Source organism: Muscardinus avellanarius, assembly GCF_963383645.1.
Source record: "Muscardinus avellanarius genome assembly, chromosome: 1".
Classification (NCBI taxonomy): Eukaryota; Metazoa; Chordata; class Mammalia; order Rodentia; family Gliridae; genus Muscardinus; species Muscardinus avellanarius.
The window spans coordinates 32,559,660-32,585,986 of record NC_137786.1 but is presented as its reverse complement, the minus strand read 5'-3'; the positions used below and the strand labels follow the sequence as shown (position 1 = coordinate 32,585,986).

The 26,327-nt window shown below is 35.4% G+C and overlaps 1 protein-coding gene across 1 annotated transcript in view; it reads right to left on the bottom strand.

The window, feature by feature from the left end:
• Positions 1–17,388, bottom strand: part of NIPBL (NIPBL cohesin loading factor) — a gene marked incomplete at both ends in the record, with an annotated part of 122,576 nt that extends 105,188 nt beyond the window's left edge. The window contains 7 exons of the mRNA XM_080694804.1: positions 1,782–1,875; positions 2,555–2,715; positions 6,498–6,649; positions 7,335–7,434; positions 9,772–9,899; positions 14,242–14,407; positions 17,325–17,388. Of these exons, the coding sequence (XP_080550930.1) occupies positions 1,782–1,875; positions 2,555–2,715; positions 6,498–6,649; positions 7,335–7,434; positions 9,772–9,899; positions 14,242–14,407; positions 17,325–17,388 (865 nt within the window). The remainder of the gene's footprint in view (positions 1–1,781; positions 1,876–2,554; positions 2,716–6,497; positions 6,650–7,334; positions 7,435–9,771; positions 9,900–14,241; positions 14,408–17,324) is intronic.
• Positions 17,389–26,327: the final 8,939 nt, after the last annotated feature.

Below are 26,327 nucleotides of genomic sequence, written 5' to 3'. Positions count from 1 at the left end.
GAAGCTGGCCTCAGATACTTAGTGAGGCTCTCAGCATCTTAGTGAGACCCTGTTTCCAAATAAAATATAAAAAATAGGTCTGTGAGTATAGCCCAAAGGTAGAAAGCCTCTGGGTTCCACTCCCAGTACCACCAAAAAAAAAAAAAAAAAAAAAAAGACAGGGGTATGGATAACTATAATTAGAAATAGAATTCAAAGATAAATAAAATTAATCTATTACTACAGAATAACTTCTTAGGGGGAAAAAAAATCAACTAATAGCTTGAGGAGAGTCCTTGTAAAGACCACTGACTGAACTCAGACCTGGAAGAACAGGTAAGATTTTAATAAACAGCTTCGAAAATAAATGCAAGCGATTTAGGAAAGTAATAGAACAGGCTCAATTTAATAAATAACTAAAGTCGCCTGTGGTCGTGAAACCTTGTAATCCCAGTAATTGAAAGGCTGAGATGGGAGGATCGTAAGTTCGTAGCCAGCCTCAGCAACTTAATGAGGCCCTCCTGCCATAGTGAGACTCTGCTTCAAAATAAAGAATAAAAACAGGGCTAGGGTGTAGTTCAGAGGTAGAATGCCCCTGGGTTCAATCCCCAGCATCATTAAAAAAATAAATAAAAAATAAAGTTATGATGATTTCAAACTATTAAATCAAGATGATTTGGGACCGAAAAAGTATTTAGATAGATAGAAATAGTAGAGAAAAAACAGGGAGAATAATTTTGAAAACAAATTTGAAATACCAGGTAGGTGTGAAGAAAATTTTGCCTAGAAATGAAAAATATAATTTGTGAGACAAGGACTGCTTTAAGAAGTCTTGTTCTTCACAAAACAATCAACTGACATTAAAATTGACTAATATAGACAAGAAAAAAGGCACAATGGGAGATAAAATTCCAATGACAGAACTCTTGAGAAGTGAGAATAGTTTTTGAGAAAGAGATAAGAGAGAAGCTGGGCATGGTGGCACACGGCTGTAATCCCAGCATTCGGGAGGCTGAGACCGGAGGATTGCGGTTTGCAGACAGCCTCAGCTATTTAGTGAGGCCCTCTGCAACGCAGTGAGACCTGGTTTCAAAAATAAAGAATAAAAAATAGGGCAGGGACTGTAGCTTGGAGGTCGAATGCCCCTGGGTTCCATTCCCAAACCGAGAGAGAGAGAGAGAGAGAGAGAGAGAGAGAGAGAGAAGAAGGAGGAGGAGGAGGAGGAGGAGGAGGAGGAGGAGGAGGAGGAGGAGGAGGAGGAGGAGGAGGAGAGGAGAGAAGAGAAGAGGAAAAGGAGGAGGAGGAGGAAGAAAAGGAAGAGAAACTTCAATCAAGAGTAGCAGAAAAATAGGTGATATAATATAAGAATATGATTAAATCTGGATATGATATAAGAATTTTTGGCAGGGTGAAGAAGACTGACCCTGACCAAAAATTTCAAATATTTAAGAGGGGTTAAGATAGTAGTAGTTTGAAAACACCACTTGATTTATCAGTGAGAACAATACTGGATATACTTAAGAACATTATTCACTATTAATGATTTGCCAGGATTTAAAGACTATGGGAGATTAATAAGTCACAGAATAGAGATAGACTTAAATCCTCTGATTTGTACCTGCTAAAGTGCAGGTTTATTTTTTTTCTAAAATGGAAAGCAAGAGAATAACTTATCTCTTTTATAAGATACTCATTGCTCTTTGAGTAACACTTGGTATCTGAAATTTCTTTAAGAAATTTGAGTTCTTTATTCAATTTGAAATACAAAATATGTTGAAGGAAGTTTTAGGTTACAATAATACCTTTAGGCGTTCCATCACTTCCAGCAGGGGAGCATACTGGCTGTGGAGACCTCAAAGGAAAAGATGTCGTATTCCTCATTGTTGAATCTCCATCCTAAGAATAGAGTATAAAATTTATATCTTGAATGACAAGAGAGGCTTTATAAAAATCTTAGAGAGAACCAATAAAAGACACAAATTACCAACAGGTAAGTGTTGAAATTCAATAACATAATTCTTTTTCACTTTCTTGTTTTCTTCTTGGTATATCTTTGAAATTGTATCCAAAAGAATCAACAGCCTAAGCATGGCAATGAGTAAAAAAATCGGTGTTGCTCATATCCTCCATTTTGGTTTGCTATTTTCTATACATGGAGCTATGAGGCTGTATATGTTTTATGGGTAGAGTCCATTGTCATCTCTCTTACCCTTAGATATATATATTCAGCTTACATAAAAATATATTCAAATTCATAGCAAAACAATTTCAAATATGTAAAATATTTCACAGCCAAGGCAATATTAAATTTTAGGGAAAACCAGCTTTGTACAAATCATAAAAAGAGATAACTACTAAGAAATAAAGATTCAATATTTAAGAAAATATTTTGGTATGAACAATATTAAATTTAAGTGAAAATTTAAGAATAAGCTGTAGTATAGGAACCATGTTGTCCATAGGCTGGTTCTTATATATAAGATTCATATTTTAATCTTGGGTATACAGTAATTGTGGAGTAAAAATAAGAGAATATTACAACTATTACCTTAATAATAACTAATATATTACATACATCACTACTTAGCCTGTGCACCATGTGTAGGTAGTCGTCACTTGAGCCATGTCTAGGATTATCAGCATGATGATTAGCTGAATTGCCAGATAATGGACCAGAAACTTTATTATCATGAATGTTTCTCAAACCACCTGCAACAATGGGACTTGATACTGATGCTGGAATTAATAATAAAAAAATTTATAAAAATAAATGATTAATATTCTTAGAGAATAACTGTTTATAGTAAATATCCTAATAATATAATGAACACTCATGTATTGATCACTCAATTTGATCAAATCTTACCATTGTGCCAGATGTCATTCAGATCTATGCCTGACAAGAAGTATATTACAGATATGGTTGAAGCTGTCTTTGTGTATTCTTCTCCTTTACTTCCTTCCCCTTTGTCCCTAGAAGTACTCACTTTGCCTATGCATATAATTATACTTTTAATATAAATGAAGATATTTGTAAATAATACACAGCACTGTTTTTGGACCATTTCATTTGTATAGAGGCCATTCAGATTCTCTCCTTAACATAAAGCCACAAAACAAGTGTCCTCTATTTTCTTCTAAGTTTTATAATTTTGTTTTTTCACAGTTAGTGAAATTTATTTTTAAGTGTAGTACAAAATAGTGATCCAATTTTACTTTTTCCATATGAATAACTCTCTCACACCACTAAAGAAATCATTTTCCCTTATTAATATATGACACCAGGTATATGGTTTCAATTTGTTCATGCTCTTAGACTCTTCATCATGTTCCATTTTACCATGTTTTACTTTTATCTGCCTGTACTAATACAATAAATCTTGATTTGATAGAGCTTCTATATGTGTTCCTTTTCAAAATTATCCTGTTTTTGAACTTTTACATTTTATTTGAATTTTTAGAAGTAGTCTAAGTTTCACTATAGCTCTGGTTGGGATTTCTAGTAATACTGTACTGAACTTATAGATCTGATTAAAAGAATACTCTTCCCATTTATGAAGATGGTATAACTCTTTATTTTCTTAGGTCTTTCTTTATCTCTTTTGTAAATTTTACAGTTTTCCCCACAAAGGTCTTATTATATCTTTTATTAAATTTATTCCTAGGTATCATAATTACTTTGAAAATATTAATGACATTTAAGAACTTTTACTTACAACTGCTTATTGTAAAATGCAATGAATTTCATTATAACAATATATGGAATGCTTTTTAATTATAATATCTTTTTTGTGGTATTAAGGATGAAACCCAGGGGTATTCTACCTCTGAGCTATACCCCTAGCCCTATTTTTTAATCTTTGAAACAGGGTCTCTCTGAGTTGTAAAGGGCCTCACTAAGTAGCTGAGGCTGTCTGCAAACTGCAATCCTTCTGTCTCAGCCTCCTAAATGCTGGGATTATATCTTTTCTGTACCTTATCTTGAATTTTCTAAGATGGGAATTATATTACCTTAAAATGATACTCTGTGTCCTCCTCACCAATAATTTCTCACATACACATAAACATTTATGCTTTTTACCTTACTGTACTGACTAGAATACTCCTTGTTTTGTCTAGGTTACTCATTGCTCTTTGAGTAAACTTGGTGATTATATGAATTCATTTTCTATACCTGATTTCAATGAAAATATTTTTAAATTTCAAATTAGATTTAAAATTTTCCAAAGTGAGCCACATTATAAAGTAGAGTATATGGAATATTCTACAAAAAAGAGGTATGGGCTCTTCCAAAAATAGTAGTGTTACAGGAGAAAAAAAGGTATATGATTATTTTAGATTGAGAGAGAAAAAAAGAGCTAAAAAAGCCAAATACAATGTGTGAGAAACCAGATTAATTATATTTTGAAAAGAATAAATATATATATGCTAAAGACATTACTTAGGACAACTGGTGAATAATGAATACAGAGTGAATTTCAGATCATACTAGAGAACTATCCTTATGTTCTTAAGGGGTAGATTATTACATTTAATATTTTTATAAGATACTCATTTTCTTCTTGGAAGATGTTATGTTTTTCTGCATGGTCAAAATTTTATAAAGTTAGCTGGGCCTGGTGGCGCACGCTTGTAATCCCCACGCTTGGGAGGCAGAGACAGGAGGATTGCACAGTTTCAATGCCAGCCTCGCTGGCTTAAGAGACCCTGTTTCCAAATTAAAAAAAAAAAATTATAAAGTTGAAAATAATGTTTTAAATGTTATGTCTCTCATGCTCTAAATTACCCTATTTCTGGTTACTCTTCATTCTACTAATTATGCATTCATTCCTTACCAGACTAAAGTTTTGTTTTTTTTTTTTTTTGGGGGGGGGGTTCCTGGAAGCCCTTCTACCTCTGGGCTACACTCCCAGACCTATTTTATATTTTTGAAACAGGGTCTCTTATGCCAGCGTGGCTGGCTTCGAACCTGCATGATCCTCCTGTCTCTGCCTCCCAAGTGCGGGGATTACAAGCGTGCACCACCACGCCCGGCCAGACTAAAATTTTTATTTAAAATAACTTTAGTGTATTTGTGGTGCTAATCTTTAAAGCAAAATTTTTAGTTTCTCAATTATCTGAGCTTTCCAAAAATGACTTTTTACTATACATGTCCTTAAACTATATTTGTCTTGAGTATTAGCTGAGTTTACTTTGCTAAAAAGTAGTATTCCAGTATTTAAGAATAAAAGCTAATGTTCTTTCACTTCTATAAATACTAAAGTGTATGTGCACATTTACATAAGAAACAAATGTGTCTTTTTTAGTCTTCTAATTCATTATATTTAAAATGATCCTCACCATACCTTTTGTGCCAGGATACACTAATATTTTATTAATATTAATAATTTATACACATACACATACATAATACACACACTAAATTCAAGATTTTTCTACATGTCTCTTCAAAATATATGATTTGCCTTCCAGTTACTCCTGAGTTAGTGGGAAAAAATGATCTTGACCTAGTATTTCATTTTAAGCAGGAAGCTGGCTAATTTGATAGATGAATACATTAAAAGTTATGAAGAAAGTCAACTGAGCATAAAAAAAAATAAAAACACATGTACAGCAACTAGTGACTGACAGCACATCTAAAGGCAACATAATCTTTAAAAGACAGTATAAGCCAGGTGTGGTGGCACATGCTTGTAATCCCAGCATTCTGGAGGCTGAGACTGGAGGATCAAGGTTTGGGGACATTCTCAGCTACTTAGTGAGGCCCTCCATAACTTAGTAAGACCCTGTTTCAAAACAAAGAATAAAAAATAGGAAGGTGTAGTGTGTAGGTTGAATACCCCTGGGTTCCATCCCCAGATCCGCCAAAAAAAAAAAAGACAGTATAATGGAGAACTAATAATCTAATTCCAGACATTTTTACATTCAGTATCATTTTCTTCTACTATATGATAAACAGAAAGTTTTTAATATTACCTACTTTACGAATTACAACCTTATTGCTCTTTGGTTTAATACTACTATAAAAAGAAAGTCCAATTACAAGAACTGTTCTGAATTTCATAACTACATGTAATTATATAATAACCCAATTCAAAGAGCCAAAATAGCACTGTTCATCTCCTAAATGATAAATTCACAAGTGAGAAATGTAACCTATTTTTAAAAATAATTTAAGCTAGCCGGGCGTGGTGGCGCATGCTTGTAATCCCTGTGCTTGAGAGGCAGAGACAGGAGGATTGCACAGGTTCGAAGCCAGCCGTGCTAGCTTAGGAGACCCTGTTTCCAAAAAATAAAATAGGTCTGGGAGTGTAGCCCGGAGAGAGAAGGGCTTCCAGGAACCCCAGTACCACCAAAAAAAAAAAAAAAAAAAAAAGCTAGATAGTAAAAAAGAAAGGAAGTTGACATGAATATAGTATAGTATTTTAGTTATTGTTTTAAAAGTTCTAATAGTAAACCTGCTTGGAATTAAGAGGTATTCCAGCATTTCCTTATAAAGTAACATGTAGCTTTCTTACCTTGTTGCATCTGTGGATGTGTTGTGTAACTTGAAGGATGGGAATATGGCATGTATCCTGCAGGGCTTTGTGGGGCATATGGACTAGGCACTGGGCTATTTTGTTGTGGCATAAATCTGTTCCCAGAGCTTGTCTGTGGTGGCACAAACCGGCTAAAACCCAAAATAAAGAATATCAGGAAAACAAATAAAAATATTCCCTGGAAATTTCAGTCATAAAATTCTCTGAACTTCTCTGAGTTCTATCATAAAATTTATGCAAATAAAAAATTTGAAAAATAGTAAACACAAGAATCACTTAAATATAAGAATCACTTACAATTTATAATCGTAGAGTCACATTAAGCAGTTAAAAACCGAAGCAATTTATTTACTTTATCATAAAAGTACCCATCTGTTTAAGAGATTACAACTATGTACCTAAAACAAATTCTACCCTACAAATTTTAATTATTTCAAACCTATCATTTTTATTTATTTTTTATTTTTTTACAGTGGTAGGGAACTGATCTCAGAGCCTTGTGCATGCTAGAATGCTCTACCACTAGGTTATAATCCTCAATTATTCTAGCACATTTTAAAAAATATATAAAACTGAATTACTAAAATGGTAACTATTTAGTCTAATATATTAGATTATTTCCACATATAACATTTTAAGGCAGATATTCATGAGAATTACTAAGCATTTCAGCTATTTAACTACATGTAATTCATCATCATTTAAATTTATATACTACATATTCACAAGCATATTTACCACAGAAAACAATACTTACATACACGTATGTGTGTGTATGTATATATATATGTATATATATATATATATATATGTTACCTGGAGGGGCTATGTGAGATAGTGGTTTGTTGATAATTGGAAGATGCAGGACTACTGTGCATGGAATTCTGAGAAAGTTTATACTGAGACATCATCATTCCTATACAACACACAAAAATATTAAATGTTACTTTCTTCTAACAGTAAGGCATCCCTTATAACAATCATTCTTTCACATTCAAAAGTTCTTTCTTTTTTTTGACCAGTGTTTTCATTTTTAAAGTGTTATAACTATAGACATAAAGCCCATTTTACTAAAATATCTCTTCCATACAACTAATCCAGGATTGAAAAATAGATGGAATGGTGATGATTAAAATTTGAGGTGCCAAGGCTGCATGCACACTAGACAAATGCTGTACCACTGAGCTAAAACTCTCCTTTATTTATTATTATTATTATTATTATTATTATTATTATTATTATTATTATTAGTGTGTGTGGTACTAAGGGTGGAGCCCAGGGCCTTTTCTACCTGTGGGCTATACTCCCAGACCTAGTTTATACTTTATTTGGAATCAGGGTCTCACTAGGTTGCTGAGAGCCTTACTCAGTGATGCTGGCTTTGAACCTTGTGCTATCTTCCTGTCTCAGCCTTCCAAGCGCTTTGTATAAATTATCTAATGTTTTATTTATTTAGATTCTCCTAGACTTAATACTATTAATCTTTCTTCCAATCAACTATCTCCATATTTCAACTCCAACATTCTAAGAAGCATGTATGAGTCTAATTTCCTTCTAACATGCCTTCTGTTTCCTATTACCATGATCAAGCATATTAGTTCTGGTGAAGACACAGTCCTGGACTCAACTTGTTGAAAGGTTATGTTGGGCACAGGCATTCCCATGGTTATGTTTTGGGGACTGGATAGTACCTGTACAATTCCTTTAAAAATACAATTCACACACAAACATTCAAATCAAGAAGTAGTACATTTTTTCTTTTCTTCTTTTTTTGGTGCTACTAAAAAGATTGAAACCAGGAGCATTTTGCCCTTGAGCTACATCCCCAGCCCTATTTTTTATTCTTTACTTTGAAACCGGTTATGTTTCACTAAGTTGTGAAGGGCCGCATTAAGTAGCTGGGGCTGGCCACAACCCTGCAGTCCTCCTGTCTCAGCCTCCAAAGACTGATATTTTAAGTGTGAGCTAGTACACTTGGCTGAGCAGTACTATAAAAAAAAAAAAAAATTTAAACAAAAACCTAGAAATGACAATGGGAAGCATTAGAGATGGTGTCAATAAATACAAAATAAATTTGAATATTTCTTGAAGAGTTAGTAAGTTGGACCTTTTGAAAATGTCTAAACTACTCATTTTCTATTTTAGTTTTGAGAGCCAAGCAAGCACTAGGAATTAACCAGATTCAGTAAGTTCCAGAATAGTGTTTCTAATCCAAAAGTACTACCTTGACTACATAAAATTTTTATCTGTGTTGGACAAATTTTTATATTTCTTTTGTGTGTGTGTGTGTGTCTGAGGATTCAACCTAGAGGCATTCTATCTCCAAGCTACACCCCCTGCCCTATTTTTATTCTTTATTTGAAACAAGGGCTCACTAAGTAGCTGAGGCTGTATGCGAACTGCAATCCTCCTGTCTCAGCCTCCTGAATGCTAGGATTACAAGCGTGCGCCACCACGCCCGGCTGTCAAATTTTTAAGATTTTTATAAAAATTATAATAATTATATAAAACATAATTATATAATAATTATAATTATTGTTTTTATAAAAATTAAAATATTATAAAAATTATTTTTTTGCGGTACTATGGATGAAAGCCAGGGGTATTCCACCTCTGAGCTACACCCTCAGCCCTATTTTTTAATTCTTTATTTTGAAACAGGGTCTCACTGAGTTGCAAAGGGCCTTAGCTGAGGCTGTCCGCGAATCACGATCCTCCTGTCTCAGCCTCCTCAATACTGGGATTACAAGCATGCACCACCACCCAGCTCATAAATTAATTTTTAATGCTATTGTATAACAAATTTTCTGTTTCTATGGTAACAAGAGTTGATTATTTTAAAATGAACATAATCACAATCAGTACTAACATTAAATACTTGGTGTAATTATTTATATATGTACTACATGTTCAAAAGCTTTGCATATATTTTATTTTTGACAAAAAAAGACTTCTATGATTTTCTAAAATAATTGTCTAAGCTCACTAAAAACGCCAATACATTCCCAAACACCTAACAAAACATTCTTAAAGCTTTGTCTTTTTCCCAAGGAATTCAGTTACACATTAACCCACAAGAATAATATCAGTTTAAGTTTTCTTCTAGTTCTTGGCTTGATTCAAGATATAAAAAGGCATTCCTTGGTGACACGGAAGCTTATTCAAGAAGACACTTGAGTTTAATTATGTGTAAGACAAATTCTTATATGGGACCTATAAAAATAAAATAAAACTTAATTATTAAGAAACTCACCACTTTGTACATATCTGTTCTGCATGCTTTTCTCCCTGAAAACATTAGGACTCCTTGCCAAGACGGCCTGCAACAAGACTGGAATATCGCCTTCAGGATCATCACTGCCAAGGTTATCTTTCAACTCTCTGGCATTGAAAAAAATTAATAGTTACTGATTTAAAAAGACTTACAGAAAAAAAAATGACTTGAGAATGTCATGAATTTTTGAACATGCTATCTGTGTATGGAAGAAATGGAAGTTCTTTCAAGGCTATTTCCCCCAAGATATTTTATTTTTTGTGGTACTGGGGGGTGGAACCCAGGGGCTTTTCTACAATCTGGGCTATACTCCCAGACCTATTTTTTATACTTTATTTGGAAACAGGGTCTCACTAAGTTGCGGTGAGCCTCACTAAGTAACTGAGGCTGGCTTAGAACCTATGTGATCCTCCTGTCTCAGCCTCCCAAGCGCTAGGATTACAAGCAATTGCCACCACACCTGGCACCCAAGTTATTTTAAATAGAAGAAGAACGGGAAGAAAAAAGTCCAATCATTTTGTGGAGCTATGATTTTATTTAAGAATGTTCACATTACTTTTAAAATAAGAAAACAAGTGGAGTGTTTGTGGAGTCTATTTTAAACTCCTCAAAATAATGAAAGGGTATTATGAAAAGTTGATATTTGGGCTTAGAATGTATTTGTTCTCCCTTACATCTGAATGTGAGTGGGTATTACTTTCATTTGGAAAATGTCCTCCAAATGAAATACTGTTGCCACACCTATTAAGATAAGATGGAGAGGTTATTTTCTTTCTTTCTTTCTTTCTTTCTTTCTTTCTTTCTTTCTTTCTTTCTTTCTTTTTTTTTTGGTACTAGGGATGGAACCCAGGGGCATTTTACCTCTGAGCTATAATACCCTCAGTCCTATTTTTTATTTTGAAACAGGGTCTCACTGAGTTGCAAAGGGCCTTACAAAGTAGCCGAGGCTATCTGCAAACCATGTTCTTCCAGTCTCAGCCTCCCTAATGCTGGGATTACAGGTGTGTGCCACCATGCCTGGCTTTCTTTTTCCATCGTGTGTGTGTGTGTGTGTGTGTGTGTGTGTGTGTGTGTGTGTGTGTGTATAAAAAAATAAAATAAGCCGGGCGTGGTGGCGCACGCTTGTAATCCCCGCGCTTGGGAGGCAGAGACAGGAGGATCGCGCAGGTTCGAAGCCAGCTGCGCGCGCTGGCTTAGGAGACCCTGTTTCCAAATAAAAAAATGTAAAAATAGGTCTGGGAGTGTAGCCCGGAGGTAGAAGGGCTTCCAGGAAACCCAGTACCACAAAAAATAATAAATAAATAAATAAAATAAATAAAAAAAGAAACAAAGTCATGGTGGGTGTGTGAGTGAGTTGTGGGGGGAAACCAAACAGTGATCAAATATAATAGCAATTTTCATTAAAACTTCAAAGTAAGTAGCAAATTAGATTCACAACCATGGGAGGTGATGATAAAATAAAAAATAGGAAGTGTTTTAATTGTATAATCTGCAGGCTACTATTCTACACTCATTAGATCCAACAATGAAAGACTATATATAAGACAGCATCAGTAAGACGCAGTAAATTTCTGGGGGCGATCTAAAGTTCCTCATAAAATAAAATCCTAATTGTGTATGTTCAATATCTCTTGGTCTCACTATTTAATAAGAGTTTCTCTAATTGCTGAGGCTGCCCTTGTACCTGAAATCCTCCTATCTCGGACTCCCAAGTATTCGCATTATAAGCATGAGCCACTATGCCTGGCTGATACTGTGGAATTTCTGGAGTTTCAAAATATTCTTCTTCCTTCTAATCTTAATCAATTACTTTTCAGTTTCTCCATCAGAAAATCTACATTTAGTAATTCACCTTAACATCATCTTTAAAAATGGCCTTAAAATATGCACTGCATCTAGTTAGAGAGACCTCTGCAATATAATGCACTTTATCTTCATTCCTCTAAATAGTGTTTGTTTGTTTGTTTGTTTATTTATTTATTTATTTACAGATTTGGGAACTAAACCGTGGGACATTCTATCTCCGAGCTATAACCCAGACCTATTTTTATTCTTTATTTTGAAAAAGGGTCTCACTAAGTTGTGGAGGCCTCACTAAGTAGCTGGGGCTGGCTGTGAACCTGTGATCCTCCCGTCTCAGCCTCCCAAGTATTGGGATTATAAGTGTGTAGCACCACGTCCGGTTAATAATGCATCTTTAAATTTAAAAAAATATTAATAGCTGGGCATGGTGGTGCACACCTGTAATTCCAGTACTTATGAAGATAAAGACAGGAGGATTACAGTTTGAGGACAGCTTTAGCTCTCAGCAACCTAGCAAGACTCTGTATTAAAACAAAACCAAACAAAAAATAAAAGGGCTGGGAATATAGCTTGGAAGCAGAATGCCTGTGGGTTTAATTCCAAGTACCACGGGGTAGGTTTGTGAATAAAACCAGTGTGGTGGCACACATCTGTAGCTCCAGTAATTAGGAGGCTAAGACAGGAGGGTTATGGGGGTTCAAGACTGGCCTCAGCAATTTAGTAAGGCACTGTTTCAAAATAAAAGTAAAAAAGAGCTAAAAGTGTAGCTTGGATTTCCTGGGTTCAATACCCAGTAGCAAAAATAAGCAAATAAATGAATAATAATGATAATAAATAATGGAAGATTATATGAATACCATGGTGTATAAGGTTATGAAGGAATGAGTAAAAAATTTCTATTGTGTACAATTATAAACAACCAATAGAAAAATTGCTTATAGAGAAATTGCATTTTTAATACATTTCTGTGTTAACATACATCAAGTATATATTGCTTTTAAAGTAAAAATATATTTAAAGAAGTATATACCAGTCTCAGCTACTTGGTGAGGCCCTTTATAACAGTGTGACCCTGTTTCAAAATAAAAGATTAAAAAAATAGGAGCCAGGTGTGGTGGCGCACACTTATAATCTCAGTATTTGGGAGGCTGAGACAGGAGAACCATGGTTTGTAGACAGCCTCAGCTACTACTTAGTGAGGTCTTTTGCAACTCAGCGAGACCCTGTTTCAAAATAAAGAATAAAAAATAGTGCTGGGGGTGTAACTTGGAGGTAGAATGCCCCTGGGTTCCATCCCCAGTACTGGGGAAACAAAAAAAAAAAAAAAAAAAAAGAGTATACTCATGTAATTTATTCCAATTTTATCTTAAAATTTTGTCTACTGTATGAAAACACACACCCATGTTCAGATGCTATGATAAATACTAGAAAAAAATGGCCCCAAATTTTGTTGCAGCCTTAACATATAGTTCACACTTGTTATGGTTGGTCTCCCATACAGCAATATTTAGTGGTGGGGCTTTGGGGAAGTGACTGGATTATGAGGGCTTTACTCTCATCATAGATTCACTCATGGACTTTTGGGAGGTTGTATGGAGTTGGAGGAAATAGGTCACTGTTCACCTGCCCTACAAGGGTGTATCTTATTTAAAAAAAAAATTTTTTTTTTTTTTGGCGGTGCTGGTGGTTGAACTCAGGGGCATTCTACCTCCCAGCTACATGCCCAGCCCTATTTTTTATTCTTTATTTTGAAACAGGGTCTAAGTTGCAGAGGGCCTCACTAAGTAGTTGAGGCTGGCTGCAAACCTGCAATCCTCCTGTCTCAGTTTCCCAAGTACTGGGATTACAAGCTTGTGTCACCACGCCCGGCTGAAAGTGTGTATATTGATCTTGGTCCTTTCCTTGCTTTCACTGCTTTCTAGCTGCCATGAGGTGAATGAAGAACTGTATTTTGCCAGATGCTTGCCATCATAATCACAATTCTCCCTCATCACAATAATGGGCCCAATGACCATGCAACCCTCTGAAACTGCGAGCTAAACTTTCTTCAAGTTGATTTCCTCAGCTTTTGATGTTATAGTATCAGAAAACACAGCCCTTGAGTTCTTATTATGCTTCTCATAAAAAATATGTACTCCAAATAAACCTAGTAGCATATTCCACTAAGAACAGTGTCTAGGAATTTTAACTACTCTAGCAATACCAGAAAAAAAAGACAGCTGAAAAGATCTCCATAGAACTACAACGGATCAAAACTACTGTTATAAAGTAACTATGGTTGATTTAAATCTCATTTCTATCTCATCATAGTAAGGCTATATTCTCACTTGAATACTAATGTAGTTTAAAAATAAACTGTTCAAGCTGAGCATGGTGATGCAACCTGTAATCCCAATACTTGGGAGGAGAATCACAATTTCAAGGCCAGCCGCAGCAACTTAGCAAGATTCTCAGCAACCTGATGAGACCGTGTTTCAAAACAAAATTAAATAGGACTGAGGTGGCAACGTGGAGTTAGAATGACCCTGGGTTCAATTCCTAGTACCACATACACACATAAGAAATTACCTAAATTTTATGAAACAAGGAATTTTCTTAGTAAGACCAAAACTTTTTAATTTTAGATGTAAAAGTGATTTTACTTACATGTGATCTGTTGATACCTGGTTGAGGCTATGGACAAGCTGTGAAACCAAATTGTCATCCCTACAGGCCAAAAGGCAGTTCACCTCTTCTGCTATTCTTGCATTAAAGAGAAGGCTCTTTGTAGTTGTAGCAGGTAAAGGAGATGGAAGAGGCAGCTGGTTCAGGACTATTTGAAATAAAATCAGACTATTAGAAATTGAGTGACTGTAATAAGTCTCTTTCGTGTTCACATATATTTGGGGACTAAAAATAATTTATAAAATCAATGTGACAAACAAAAGTCATTGCTCCTTTCCCCCAACAAACTTCAATTAACCCCACAAACTCCTCAAAACATTACTTGAACCATTATAGATTAAACTTCTATCAAAGAATAAAATCTAAATCCTTTATATTCATGCTTGCTTTTCATTTCTTAAATTCTTATTCACTTAACAAATTACTATCCAAAAATGTAAGGTAGCTTACTAGGTAACAATACAGTAATTTCACTCATTCTTGCTTGTATGACTTATCAGAATCAGTAGTACTCTCGAATTATTTACAAATAAACCAAATAACAATAACCAAGTCTTCATTAGGCAGATATATTTTTAAATGCTTAAGAATATTTTAAAAATAAATAGCTCACATTCTCAGGAGAACATTCATAGCACAGCATTCTAGAAGAAAAGAATATCTAAGGATTTCTCATCTAAGTTACAAATGCCTAAACTGTTCTTTACTTCTATTTCTATTCTAATAGCAAACAAAAGAACATAAAGGTTTTATAGAAGTTTAAATTCAGCTATCTAATGTTTCTTTACATAATAAAAATTTCTTCATTTGCTTAAACCATAGGTTAAGAAAACTAAACTGTCAGGTGTCTATTTTTGTCTTAATTCTAATCAACTTTACAGTATATTATGCTGCTCAAACCTAAAGATAATATAATATGTTTTCATTAATAAAATATACAAGGATCCAATTATTACTTAATAAATAGGTCTTATTGGGAAGCAAACTTTTAAAATATGAGGTACCTAAGAGGTAATAAAGAGAAAAAACAAAAGGAAATTCTTAATAGTAAATCTAATTTTATGCCCCCATATATTAAGTTTACACTTACCTATAATAAAGGAATAACAAAAATCAGAGCCAGTTTCATAAGTTTTCTTCCCTGAATTATCCTAATCCAACCAGCTACTTTCTTGTTTATTCACTTTATAGACTAGTCATGTTTGTTTCCTAAACTCAAAACTATACTGTTAGCCTGTTACTCTACTAAAGTCAAATGTAAATTAATTAATTTATGCCCATTAGAACATTTATTTCTCAGAAGGAAAAGTTTCTAACAGCCCCATTAATTTTCCTGTATATTACCTCTTATACCATCTTTTATAAACAATTCTACAAAGCAAATAAAGTCACTTTCTACAACAAATAGCACTGTGTGCTTCACAGCAGACATGGCAGGTACAAAGGCCCTATGCCACAGCAAGAGCTGAGCCATTTTCTCATTCTAAAAGAGCATTTTTAAAAATAAGGGTCAGCCAGGCATGGAGGCGCATACTTGTAATCCTAGTACTTGGGAGGCTGAGACAGGAGGATTGCAGGTTCGCAGCCAGCTCAGCTACTTAGTGAGGCCCCTCTGCAACTTAGATGTTCCTGGGTTCCATCCCCAGTAAACCCCCCTCCCCAAAAACCCCCCACAAACACACAAAAATAAAAATAAGGAGTCAGAGACTGAAAGAGCAAATGAAAATTTACAAAAACAAAATCCAGAAAGATTATTTGGGGGATACTGAACACTGACTAAAACATTTCTTAAAGTCATTCTTTCATAGTTTTACTATGAAGCCCCTTTATCTTGCACAATGCCATACAAAGAAAAGTATGTCACTTTCTCATTTTCTACCCTTCCCTTTCAGATCTCTTTTCCTCTCTGTTTAGACAAGGCAGGGTGACACAGGGACTAATGTAGTGATGTAGATTTTATTCTTTTTTATTTTTTTTTTGCGGTACTGGGGATGTAATCCAGGGGGTATTCTACCTCTGAGCTACACCCCAGTCCTATTTTTTATTCTTTATTTTGAAACAGGGTCTCACTGAGTTGCAAACAGCCTCACTAAGTAGCTGGGGCTGTCCGCAAACCCGGATCCTCCTGTCTCAGCCTCCCAAATGCTAGGATTACAAGAGTGTGCCACCACGCCCAGGTTCAGTAGTTGGTAGATTTTTGCATCGTTACCCAAAGACAAAGAATAGTAAGAGGTGCCTAAAGAAAAATAAATAAAAGAAATCAATCTTTAAAAATCTGTTACATTAAATAAATTTCAAAACATTGTCAATGTTTTTAAATTCATTAGATGCTCACTGTAAAGTAGGCTACCATATCTACTAAACTCCCACAGATTACTCAACATGACATCCAAAATACACATCACTAAGAAATTAGGTAAGTTGAAATGTCAACTTTTTTTTTGAAGGGCAATTTCAATTAGCATTTCTAGAAATGATTTTTCAAAAATCTGTATTCTTATTTGCAAACCTATACCTCTTCAATTTGGGCCTTCCTTCCTTTGTTTGGGGGGGGGGGTGGAAATGGGGATTGAACCCTGAGGCATTCTATCTCCAATCTATACCCCACCCCTATTTTATTTGGAAAAAGGGTCTTGCTGTGTTGCTGAGTCCCACTATGTTCCTGAGACTGTCCTGAAAACGGCAATCCTATTGTCTCAGCTTTTCAAGTATTGGGATTACAGGCATGCACTACTGCACCCACCTAGCTTTGGCTTTTTAAAAAAGCTCTGTCATCTCTCATCCTTACTTTTGCATTTATTCTTTTATTGGGTAAGAGTCTTTATTTCCATACACTCCCATTTCTTAATGGGTTCATATGAGGAAACAAAATTAAGGTCATATCTATAATGAACTGGCAATACTAATTTTGCTACTTCCACATGTATACCAATAATGTGCCATTAAAATCTAAAATCTTAAAAAAATTCCTGTTACTTATGACATTAGGCAATTTTTGTAATAGTTTCTTTAAAAATCAATGTTAACACATTAGAACTTAAATTAGATAAATTAACCAAACTTACGGTCTGTTAGACTAGCAATCCCCGCAAGAGTAGTTATGGGGACATGGGGCATATCCCCATTCATCCTGAAGTTCTGGAATGGTGTTGCCTATAAAAGTACTTAGTTCAGGTGCCAGCTGTCATTACTTCCCATTTCCCAAACACTGCAAGACAAAAGAAAAAAATTTTTAAATATATCAAATATGTTACTATTACAGAAATGCTTAATCAGTATAAAAATAAAATTTTCTGATTTTATTTTTTTCTATCTCGACCACAGTATCAGCTATTATCCACAGCACTTACCATATTTTAAGACACTAAAAATGCTTTGTATATACTAAGTGATTTATACCTCACAACATACTATGATTTTCTGCATTTTATGGAAGAGGAAATTTACTGACAAGGAGTTGAATCAGTGAAACATTTTAGAATACGTTGGAGTGTTGGAGAGGGTACTCAGTCCACTTTGATAAACACTATAATTTCTTTTCATACTATAAACACATTAAAATTGAACTTCATTACCTGACTTCAACTGGCCTATCTTGCTATTCTCTTACTACTACACTATATAAACCATATTCTCTAACTAAGCTTACCTAATAAGATTCTCCTGAATTCACTGTGCTTTCTCATCTGGATATGTTTCTATAAGGCATTCTTCTCTACCGAGGAAGCCCATTCCTATATTAATCCAAATCTTGTAATTTTTCACAATCTAGAACCAATTTCTACCACTTCATGAAACCTCAAATTTACCCCAAAGAACTCTCACCTTAGTTTACTTTAAATTTATCATGTTTATTGTCCAATATTCTTTTGATAATGATATATTCTTTTGTGACATCTTTGAAATTTGTCTTGTTTCATTCTCATACGAATCCTTAATTTTTATGTACTTATATTTGCCAACTATCACTACATCCTGTATATAAAATAATTGATGACATAATCAATTATGCAGCCATATAAAGGACAAAGGCACAAATTAACATTTTTTTTTTTTTTTTTTTTGGTGGTACTGGGGTTCCTGGAAGCCCTTCTACCTCCGGGCTACACTCTCAGACCTATTTTTACATTTTCATTTTGGAAACAGGGTCTCCTAAACCAGCGCGCGCGGCTGGCTTCGAACCTGCGCGATCCTCCTGTCTCTGCCTCCCAAGCGCGGGGATTACAAGCGTGCGCCACCACGCCCGGCAACAAATTAACATTTTAATGTTTCCATATAAATGACTTAATTGGTTTAAATATTCTGTATTTATTACGATGCCACTCTGTGTGTATATGTATCTATAAAACTGCTGAACAAGTCCATTATTCTGTCCAATGTTGTCCAATTTTTCTCATCTTAGTTTCAACATATAGCTTATGACAATTTATCTTTCTTTTAATAATACTCTGTAAGTTTTTTGTGATAGATAGTATTTAATAATGTTCATTTAAAAATATGAAGACTCTACAGTAGCAAAACAAGTAACCCAATCAAGAAATGGGCACTTGAATTGAATAGACACTTCACAAAAGAAGAGATACAAATGGCCTATAGATATATGAAAAAATGGGAGATAGGGGAAGATGGCGACCAAGTAAAGCAGCTTCTACGAGTACTGCTGACACTCAATCTCCATAGCATCAAAAACAATGCCTTACAGAGATAGAAAATACTATCAATAGAGAAATAAAAGCTATAAATACAAGAGAGAGATAAAAAAAAAAAGAAGACTAGAACAACCAGAGAAACAGAAAAGAAAACGGCCTGCCATGGTGGCGGCTGCGGAGCCGAGGACATCTTGCTTCACAGAACCAGGGAGGAAAAGCAAAGGAGATGAAGCAACCAGCTGAAGTCCAGTAATCCAGCAGTTCTTTCAGCAAGAAGATGACCTAAAATTTTCAGCGGCCAAGCCCATCACGGTCTCCAGGGAGTCAGAACAGAGTTCAAAACCAGAGGGAGATACGCCAGCCTCATGGCCGAGGGCATGGCAGTGACGCCATATTGCCAGCAGCGGCTGCAAATTCACTATGCCCACGAAAGCTCCAACCCAGCGCCACTACAATTTTAAGTGAAATTATGGCCCCTACAGGAGAAATACCAGCGTTGTATCCTCAGGGGCTCAAGCAGCTTTGATAAACTCCCTAGGTCTGAGAACTAGTGGTTCAACACAGTGCAGGAGTAGGGGTGACAGAAATGACTACACCCTAGTTGCAGTTCCCTGTACGAAAGCCCCCAGCACAGCGCCCTCAGAGTCTGGCGCTGCTGCAATTAACTCCCTCAGTCTGAGACTTTGCAATACAACTCAGGGAAGGAGCAGTAGCAACAGAGATTACCACACCACCCAGAGATCCAGAGGACAATAAGTGAAGTTAGACCACATGGAGAATAGAATCTTGCTCCTAGAAGATGATCACTCCAAAAATGAACACATAGTTTATAACATGGAAAAAACAATTCGTCAAAAGGAATTGGACATTAAAAAAATATGGGCCTATCTTAAGAGAGCTAACCTAAAAATTATTGGCATAGAGGAGGGAAAAGAAGGTGAAACAAAGGGATCAACAATCTCTTCAAAGAAGTAACAGCAGAAATTTTTCCAAACATAGAGCAAGAAGTCGATACACAGGTTCAGGAAAAGTACAGAACTCCCTTTAGACAAGATCCGAGAAAAGGTTCTCTACATCACCTAATAATGAAAATGACTAATGTAGAAGCCAAGGAAAGAATCTTAAAGGCAACAAAAACAAAATGCCAAGTGACATTCAGAGGAAAACAAATCAGAATCACCCCAGACTTCCCAAACCAAGTCATGAAAGCCAGAAGGGCCTGGACTAACATATTCCAAACTATGAAAGAAAACAACTTCCAGCCCCAAATTTCCTACCCAGCAAAACTATCTTTCAAATTAGATGGGGAAAATAAGAAGCTTCCATGACAAACAGAAGATGAAGAAATTTGTGTCTTCAAAACCAGCACTAAGAGAAAATATTCAAAGAGATTAACTACAAAGAAGAAATAAGTAATACACTTCCATCCAGCAAAAAAGAACAAACAGTATTTCAAACTGAAATAAAACCTTAACATGTTAGGAATTAAACATCATCTCTCAATAATCACACCGAATGTAGATGACCTCAATTCCCCAATTAAAAAAGACATAAATTCACAAAATGGTTTAAAAGCACAACCCATTTATCTGCTGCTTGCAAGAAACACACAAGTAAAGATAGAAACAAACTTAAGGGAAAGTGCTGGAGCAAGGTAATCCATGCCAACAGAACTCGAAGACAAGCAGGAGTAACAACTATGCTATCAGACAAGTTAGACTTCAAGCCCAAGCTTATTAGAAAAGACAAAGAAGGTTTTTTTTTTTTTTTTTTTTTTTTTTTGTGGTACTGGGGATGGAACCCAGGGGCCTTCTACCTCCGGGCTACACTCTCAGACCTATTTTATATTTTATTTGGAAACAGGATCTCTCTCTCTCTTAAGCCAGCTGAGGCTGGCTTTGAACCTGCATGGTCCTCCTGTCTCAGCCTCCCAAGCGTGGGGATTACAAGCGTGCACCACCACGCCTGGGTAAGAAGGTCATTTTTTACTGGTAAAAGGAACAATCCAACAAGAGGAAATAACATTAATCAACATTTATGCCCCAAACATACGTGCAACTACTTTCATAAAACAAACTTGATGTGACATTAAAAAACACATAAATACCAATATAACAATACTGGGAGAATTCTCACAACATTAGATCGCTCTCCTACATAATAGGTCAGTAAAGATGCCTCAGAACTAAAGAACACCATTAATCAAATAGACATGTTGGACACATATAAAATATTTTACCAAACTACAGCGGAGTTCACATTTTTCTCCAGTGCACAGAACCTTCTCTAAAATTGATCACATCCTGGGATACAAAGTGAGTACTGGCAAATTAAAAAAAAGTGACATACTTCAAAAGCCGGGTGTGGTGGCGCATGCTTGTAATCCCGGTGCTTGGGAGCTGAGCAAGTTCGAAGTCAGCCTCAGCTACTTAGTGAGGCCCTCAGCAACTTAGCGAGACCCTGTTTCCAAATAAAATATAAACATGGGTCTGGGAGTGTAGCCCGGAGGTAGAAGGGCTTCCAGGAGCCCCAGTACACCCCCCCCAAAAAAAGTGACATACTTCCATGTGTCTTTTCAGACCATAATGGAATGAAATTAGAAATCAACTATAAAAAGACCCAGAGAAACAACATGAACATGTGGAGGCTGAACACCACACTTCTGAATAAAGAATGGGTTATAGAAGATGTAAGAAGAGAAATCAAGAAATTTCTAGAAACAAATGAAAAGAAAGATACAACATATCAAAACCTTTGGGACACTTTGAAGGCAGTATTAAGAGTAAAATTTATAGCACTGAGTTCTCACATTTAAAAAAAAACAGAAAATCATCAAATAACCTAATGACACACCTCAAAGCCCGTGAAAAGCAGAAAAAATTGAACCCCAAAGCCAGTAGAGGACAGGAAATTATTAAAATCAGAGCAGAAATTAACAAAGTAGAGAATAAAAAAAAAATACAGAAAATCAACAAAACCAGAAGCTGGTTTCTTGAAAAAAATTAACAAGATAGATAAACCACTAGCCAACCTAACTAAAAAAAAAGAGAATCAACCCAAATTATGAAGATAAGAGATGAAAAATGAAGTATCACTACTGACAGTGTAGAAATCCAGAGGATTATCAGAAACTACTTTGAAAACTATACTCCAACAAAATGGAAAATCTGGAGGAAATTGACAACTTTCTAGATAAATACAACCTTCCTAAACTGAGTCAAGATATAGAACATTTAAACCAACCAATAACAATCAATGAGATTGAAACAGCAATAAAGAGCTTACCATCAAAGAAAAGCCCAGGTTTTCCAAGTGAATTCTATAAAACCTTTATAGAAGCTTACCCCAATACTCCTCAAACTGTATTGTGAAATAGAAAAAAATTGAGACTCTCCCAAATACGTTCTATGAAGCCAACTTCATATTAATACCAAAACCAAATAAAGACAGTTCAAAGAAGAACTAAAGGCCTATATCTTTGATTAATTTGGATGCAAAACTGCTAACCAAAATACTAGCAACACGTATTCAAAAACACATAAAGAAAATCATACAGGGATGCAAGGCTGGTTCAAACATACAAAAATCAATCTATGTAATTGATCATATCAACAGAACCAAAGAAAAAAAATCACATGATCATTTCAAGAAATGCTGAAAAAGCATTTGATAAAATCCAACAACTATTTATGATAAAAGCACTGCAGAGAATTGGAGTCAAAGGAACATATCTCAACATCATAAAGGCAATCTACAATAAGCCCACAGCCAACATTATATTAAATGGGGAAAAACTTCAAGAATCCCTCCTAATAACAGAAACAAGACAAGGATGTTCATTATCACCACTTCTCTTCAATATAGTTCTTGAGATCCTAGCCAAAGCAGTAAGGCAAGAAAAGGAAATTAGAGAAATACAAATAGGAAAAGAAGAACTCCAACTTTCACCATTTGCAGATGACATGATACTATATCTAGAAGACCCAACAAACTCAACCAAAAAAGACTTATAGAATTGATCAACAAATTCAGCAAAGTGTCTGAATAACAAAATCAATCTTTTCTGTACAACAACCATAAATCCACTGAAGAATGAAATTCAGAAAACACTTCCACTCAGGATCTCTCACAAAAAATAAAATACTTAGGAATAAACTTAACCAAGGAAGTAAAAGATCTCTACAAAGAAAATTACAAAACCTTGAAAAAAGAAATCAAAGAAGATCTTGGAAGATAGAAAGGTCTGCCATGCTCATGGATAGGCAGAATAAATATTAAAATGGCCATCCTTCCAAAAGTGTCTACAGATTCAACACAATGCCCATTAAATTACCAAGATCATTTCTCACAGACATAGAAAAATATGTTCTTATATCCATTTGGAACAAACAACAACAAAAAAAACCCAGAATAGCCAAAGTAGTTCTCAGCAACAAAAGCCATACAGGAGGAATCACAATTTCTGACTTTAAAATATACTACAAAGCCATTGTAATAAAAACAGCATAGTACTGGCACAAAAGCAGATACATAGATCAACAGAACACAAAAGAAGACCCAGTAACAAGTCCACACACTTACAGCCAACTGATTTTTGACAAAGGGGCCAAAAACATACACTGAAAAAAAGATAGTCTCTTCAACAAATGGTGTTGGCAAAACTGGTTAACCATTTGCAGAAAACTGGAAATTAATCCTACCTTCTCACCCTGCACAAGAGTCAATTCAAGATGGATCAAAGACTTAGAAATTAGACCAGAGACCTTGAGGCTCCTTGAAGAGGGGATAGGTCCAACACTGTAACACATAGGCACAGATAAACACTTTCTCAACAAGACCCCAAAGGCACAACAAATTAAAAGGCGAATCAATACGTGAGATTGCATGAAACTGAAGAGCTTCTGTACAGCATAGGAAACTGTCAAGAACCTCAATCAAGAGCCAACCGAATGGGATAAGATTTTTGCCACTTACACCTCTGATAGAGGACTAATATCTAGAATATACAGAGAACTCAAGAAACTCAACACTAAATAAAAAAAAAATCATCCAATAACAAAATGGGCAAGCGAACTAAATAGACACTTCACAAAAGAAGAAATTCAAATGGCCAATAAATGCATGAAAAAACGTTCAACATCAATCAGAGAGATGCAAATCAAAATTACCCTATGATTTCACCTTACCCCAACTAGAATGGCAACCATTCAAAACACAACAACAAATGCTGGTGAGAATGTGGAGAAGTGAGAACTCTAAAACATTGTTGGTGGGATTGCAAATTAGTGCAACCACTTTGGAAAACAGTATAGAGAATCCTCAGAAGAATGGGAACAAATTTACCGTTCAATCCAGCAATACCACTTCTGGGCATATACCCAAAAGAAAGGAAACCAAACTATCAAACTAATGCATGCGTATCTATGTTCATAGCTGCACAATTCACCACAGCCAAACTATGGAACCAGCCAAGATGCCCATGAAAAGATGACTGGATTACAAAACTGTGGGATATTTACACAATGGAATTTTACTCAGCCATTAAAAAAAAAAAAAAAAAACCACAATTCCAGCATTCACAGGGAAATGGATGGATCTTGAGGACATTATGCTAAGCCAGATTAGTCAGTTAGAAAAAATAATCAGATGCTTTCCCTAATATGTGAAAGCTAAGGTGAAAGGGGTCATAGGAGGAACTCCAGGTTAAAAAGGAGATCCTATAGAGGAGCAAATAAGGCAACCTAACTGTGGGGACTGGAGGAGGGGAGAAGGAAACGTTTCCTTTAAAGCGCACGATGTACTAATTCCTATCATAGTGAACCACTAAGCCAAGCATGAGAGGGAGGGATTAGTGACTTGGGGACTAGGTGGGGGCTGGCTGGATGATGTTTACACAAGTTTTTTTGCTTCATCATGATGTATAAATACAATGCACCAATAAAAATTTTTTTAAAGTTATATGAGAAAATGTTCAACATCATTAGCCATCAGGGAGATACAAATCCAAACTATGCTGAGATTCCATTTAACCCCAATCAGAGTGGCAAGGATAAGAAGTCAAATAACAACAAATACTGGTGAGGATGTGGGGTAACTGTTCTATGTATGTATGTATGTATGTATGTATGTATGTATGTATGTATTTAGCGGTACTGGGGCTGGAACCCAGGGGCATTCTACCTCCAAGCTGCACCCCTAACCCTGTTTTTTATTCTTTATTTTGAAAGAGGGTCTCACAAAGTTGCAAAGGGCCTCACTAAGTAACCGAGGCTGTCCACAAACCATGATTCTCCTGTCTCAGCTGCCAAAGGCTAGGATAACAAGCATGCCCTACCACATTCCACTCTTTATTTTTTGAAAAAGGGTTTCGTTGAGTTGTGAAGGGCTTCATGAAGTAGCTGAGGCTGTCCCCGAAGCATGATCCTCCTGTCTCAGCCTCCCAAATGCTGGAATTATAAGCATGCGCCACCATGCTCGGCTCTTTTTATTTTTTGAAACAGGGTTTCACTGAGTTGTGAAGAGCCTCTCTAAATAGCTGAGGCTTTCGGCGAACCACGAACCCTGGTCTCTGCCTCCTGAATGCTGGGATTACAATCGTGCGCCACCACACCAGGCTTAATTATGCATCTTAATGCAACTTTGCAATAGGCGCTTTTTAAAAATATGTGGGTAGGTAGTTCAAATAAAGAATGTCTTTTTCTCTAAACTTTTTATTATAAATGTTGTATTGAAAAAGATACATAAACTATACATGTGTGATGAAACAGTTATAACTTTATCAACCATAGAACCAACATCCTGAAAGTTTGCACCCCAAGTCTTTCTAGATGTAATGAGTATCCTACCTTTTTGGTTTTGGTAATCATTTCCTCTTTTTTTTAATTTTTTACAATTTGTAATATTCATATATACATTCTTTACTAATAGACAGCTAATGGGGAAAAATGACATTACTTTTCCTCGATGAGGGATTGACAATTAGAAAATTTGCAAGTAGAAACCCACTGAAAGGAAATGGCACTGGAAATAGTATAGAACAGATATAAGTGCTACTAGTTATTCTCTTTTTGACCTTTTGTTATTCTGTCAACTTTGTTCTTTAGATTTACTAGTACGATTCTTTAAATAATGGGAAGAAATTAAATATATCTTATTTACAGACTATCACCTCATGCTGGCACCTGCTTATAACTCCAGCTATTCAGATGGCTAAGGCAGGAAGATTTTAAGTTCAAGGATAATGTGGGCAAATAAGTGAAACTATGTCTCAAAATTAAAAAAATAAAAAGAACCATAGATATAGCTTCATGGTAGAGTACCTATGGATTTAATCATCAGTACTGCAAAAAACACACAAAAAATTTTATTACTCATATAGACTTCATTGCTGTACATGTAAATTGCCACATTCAAGCAGAT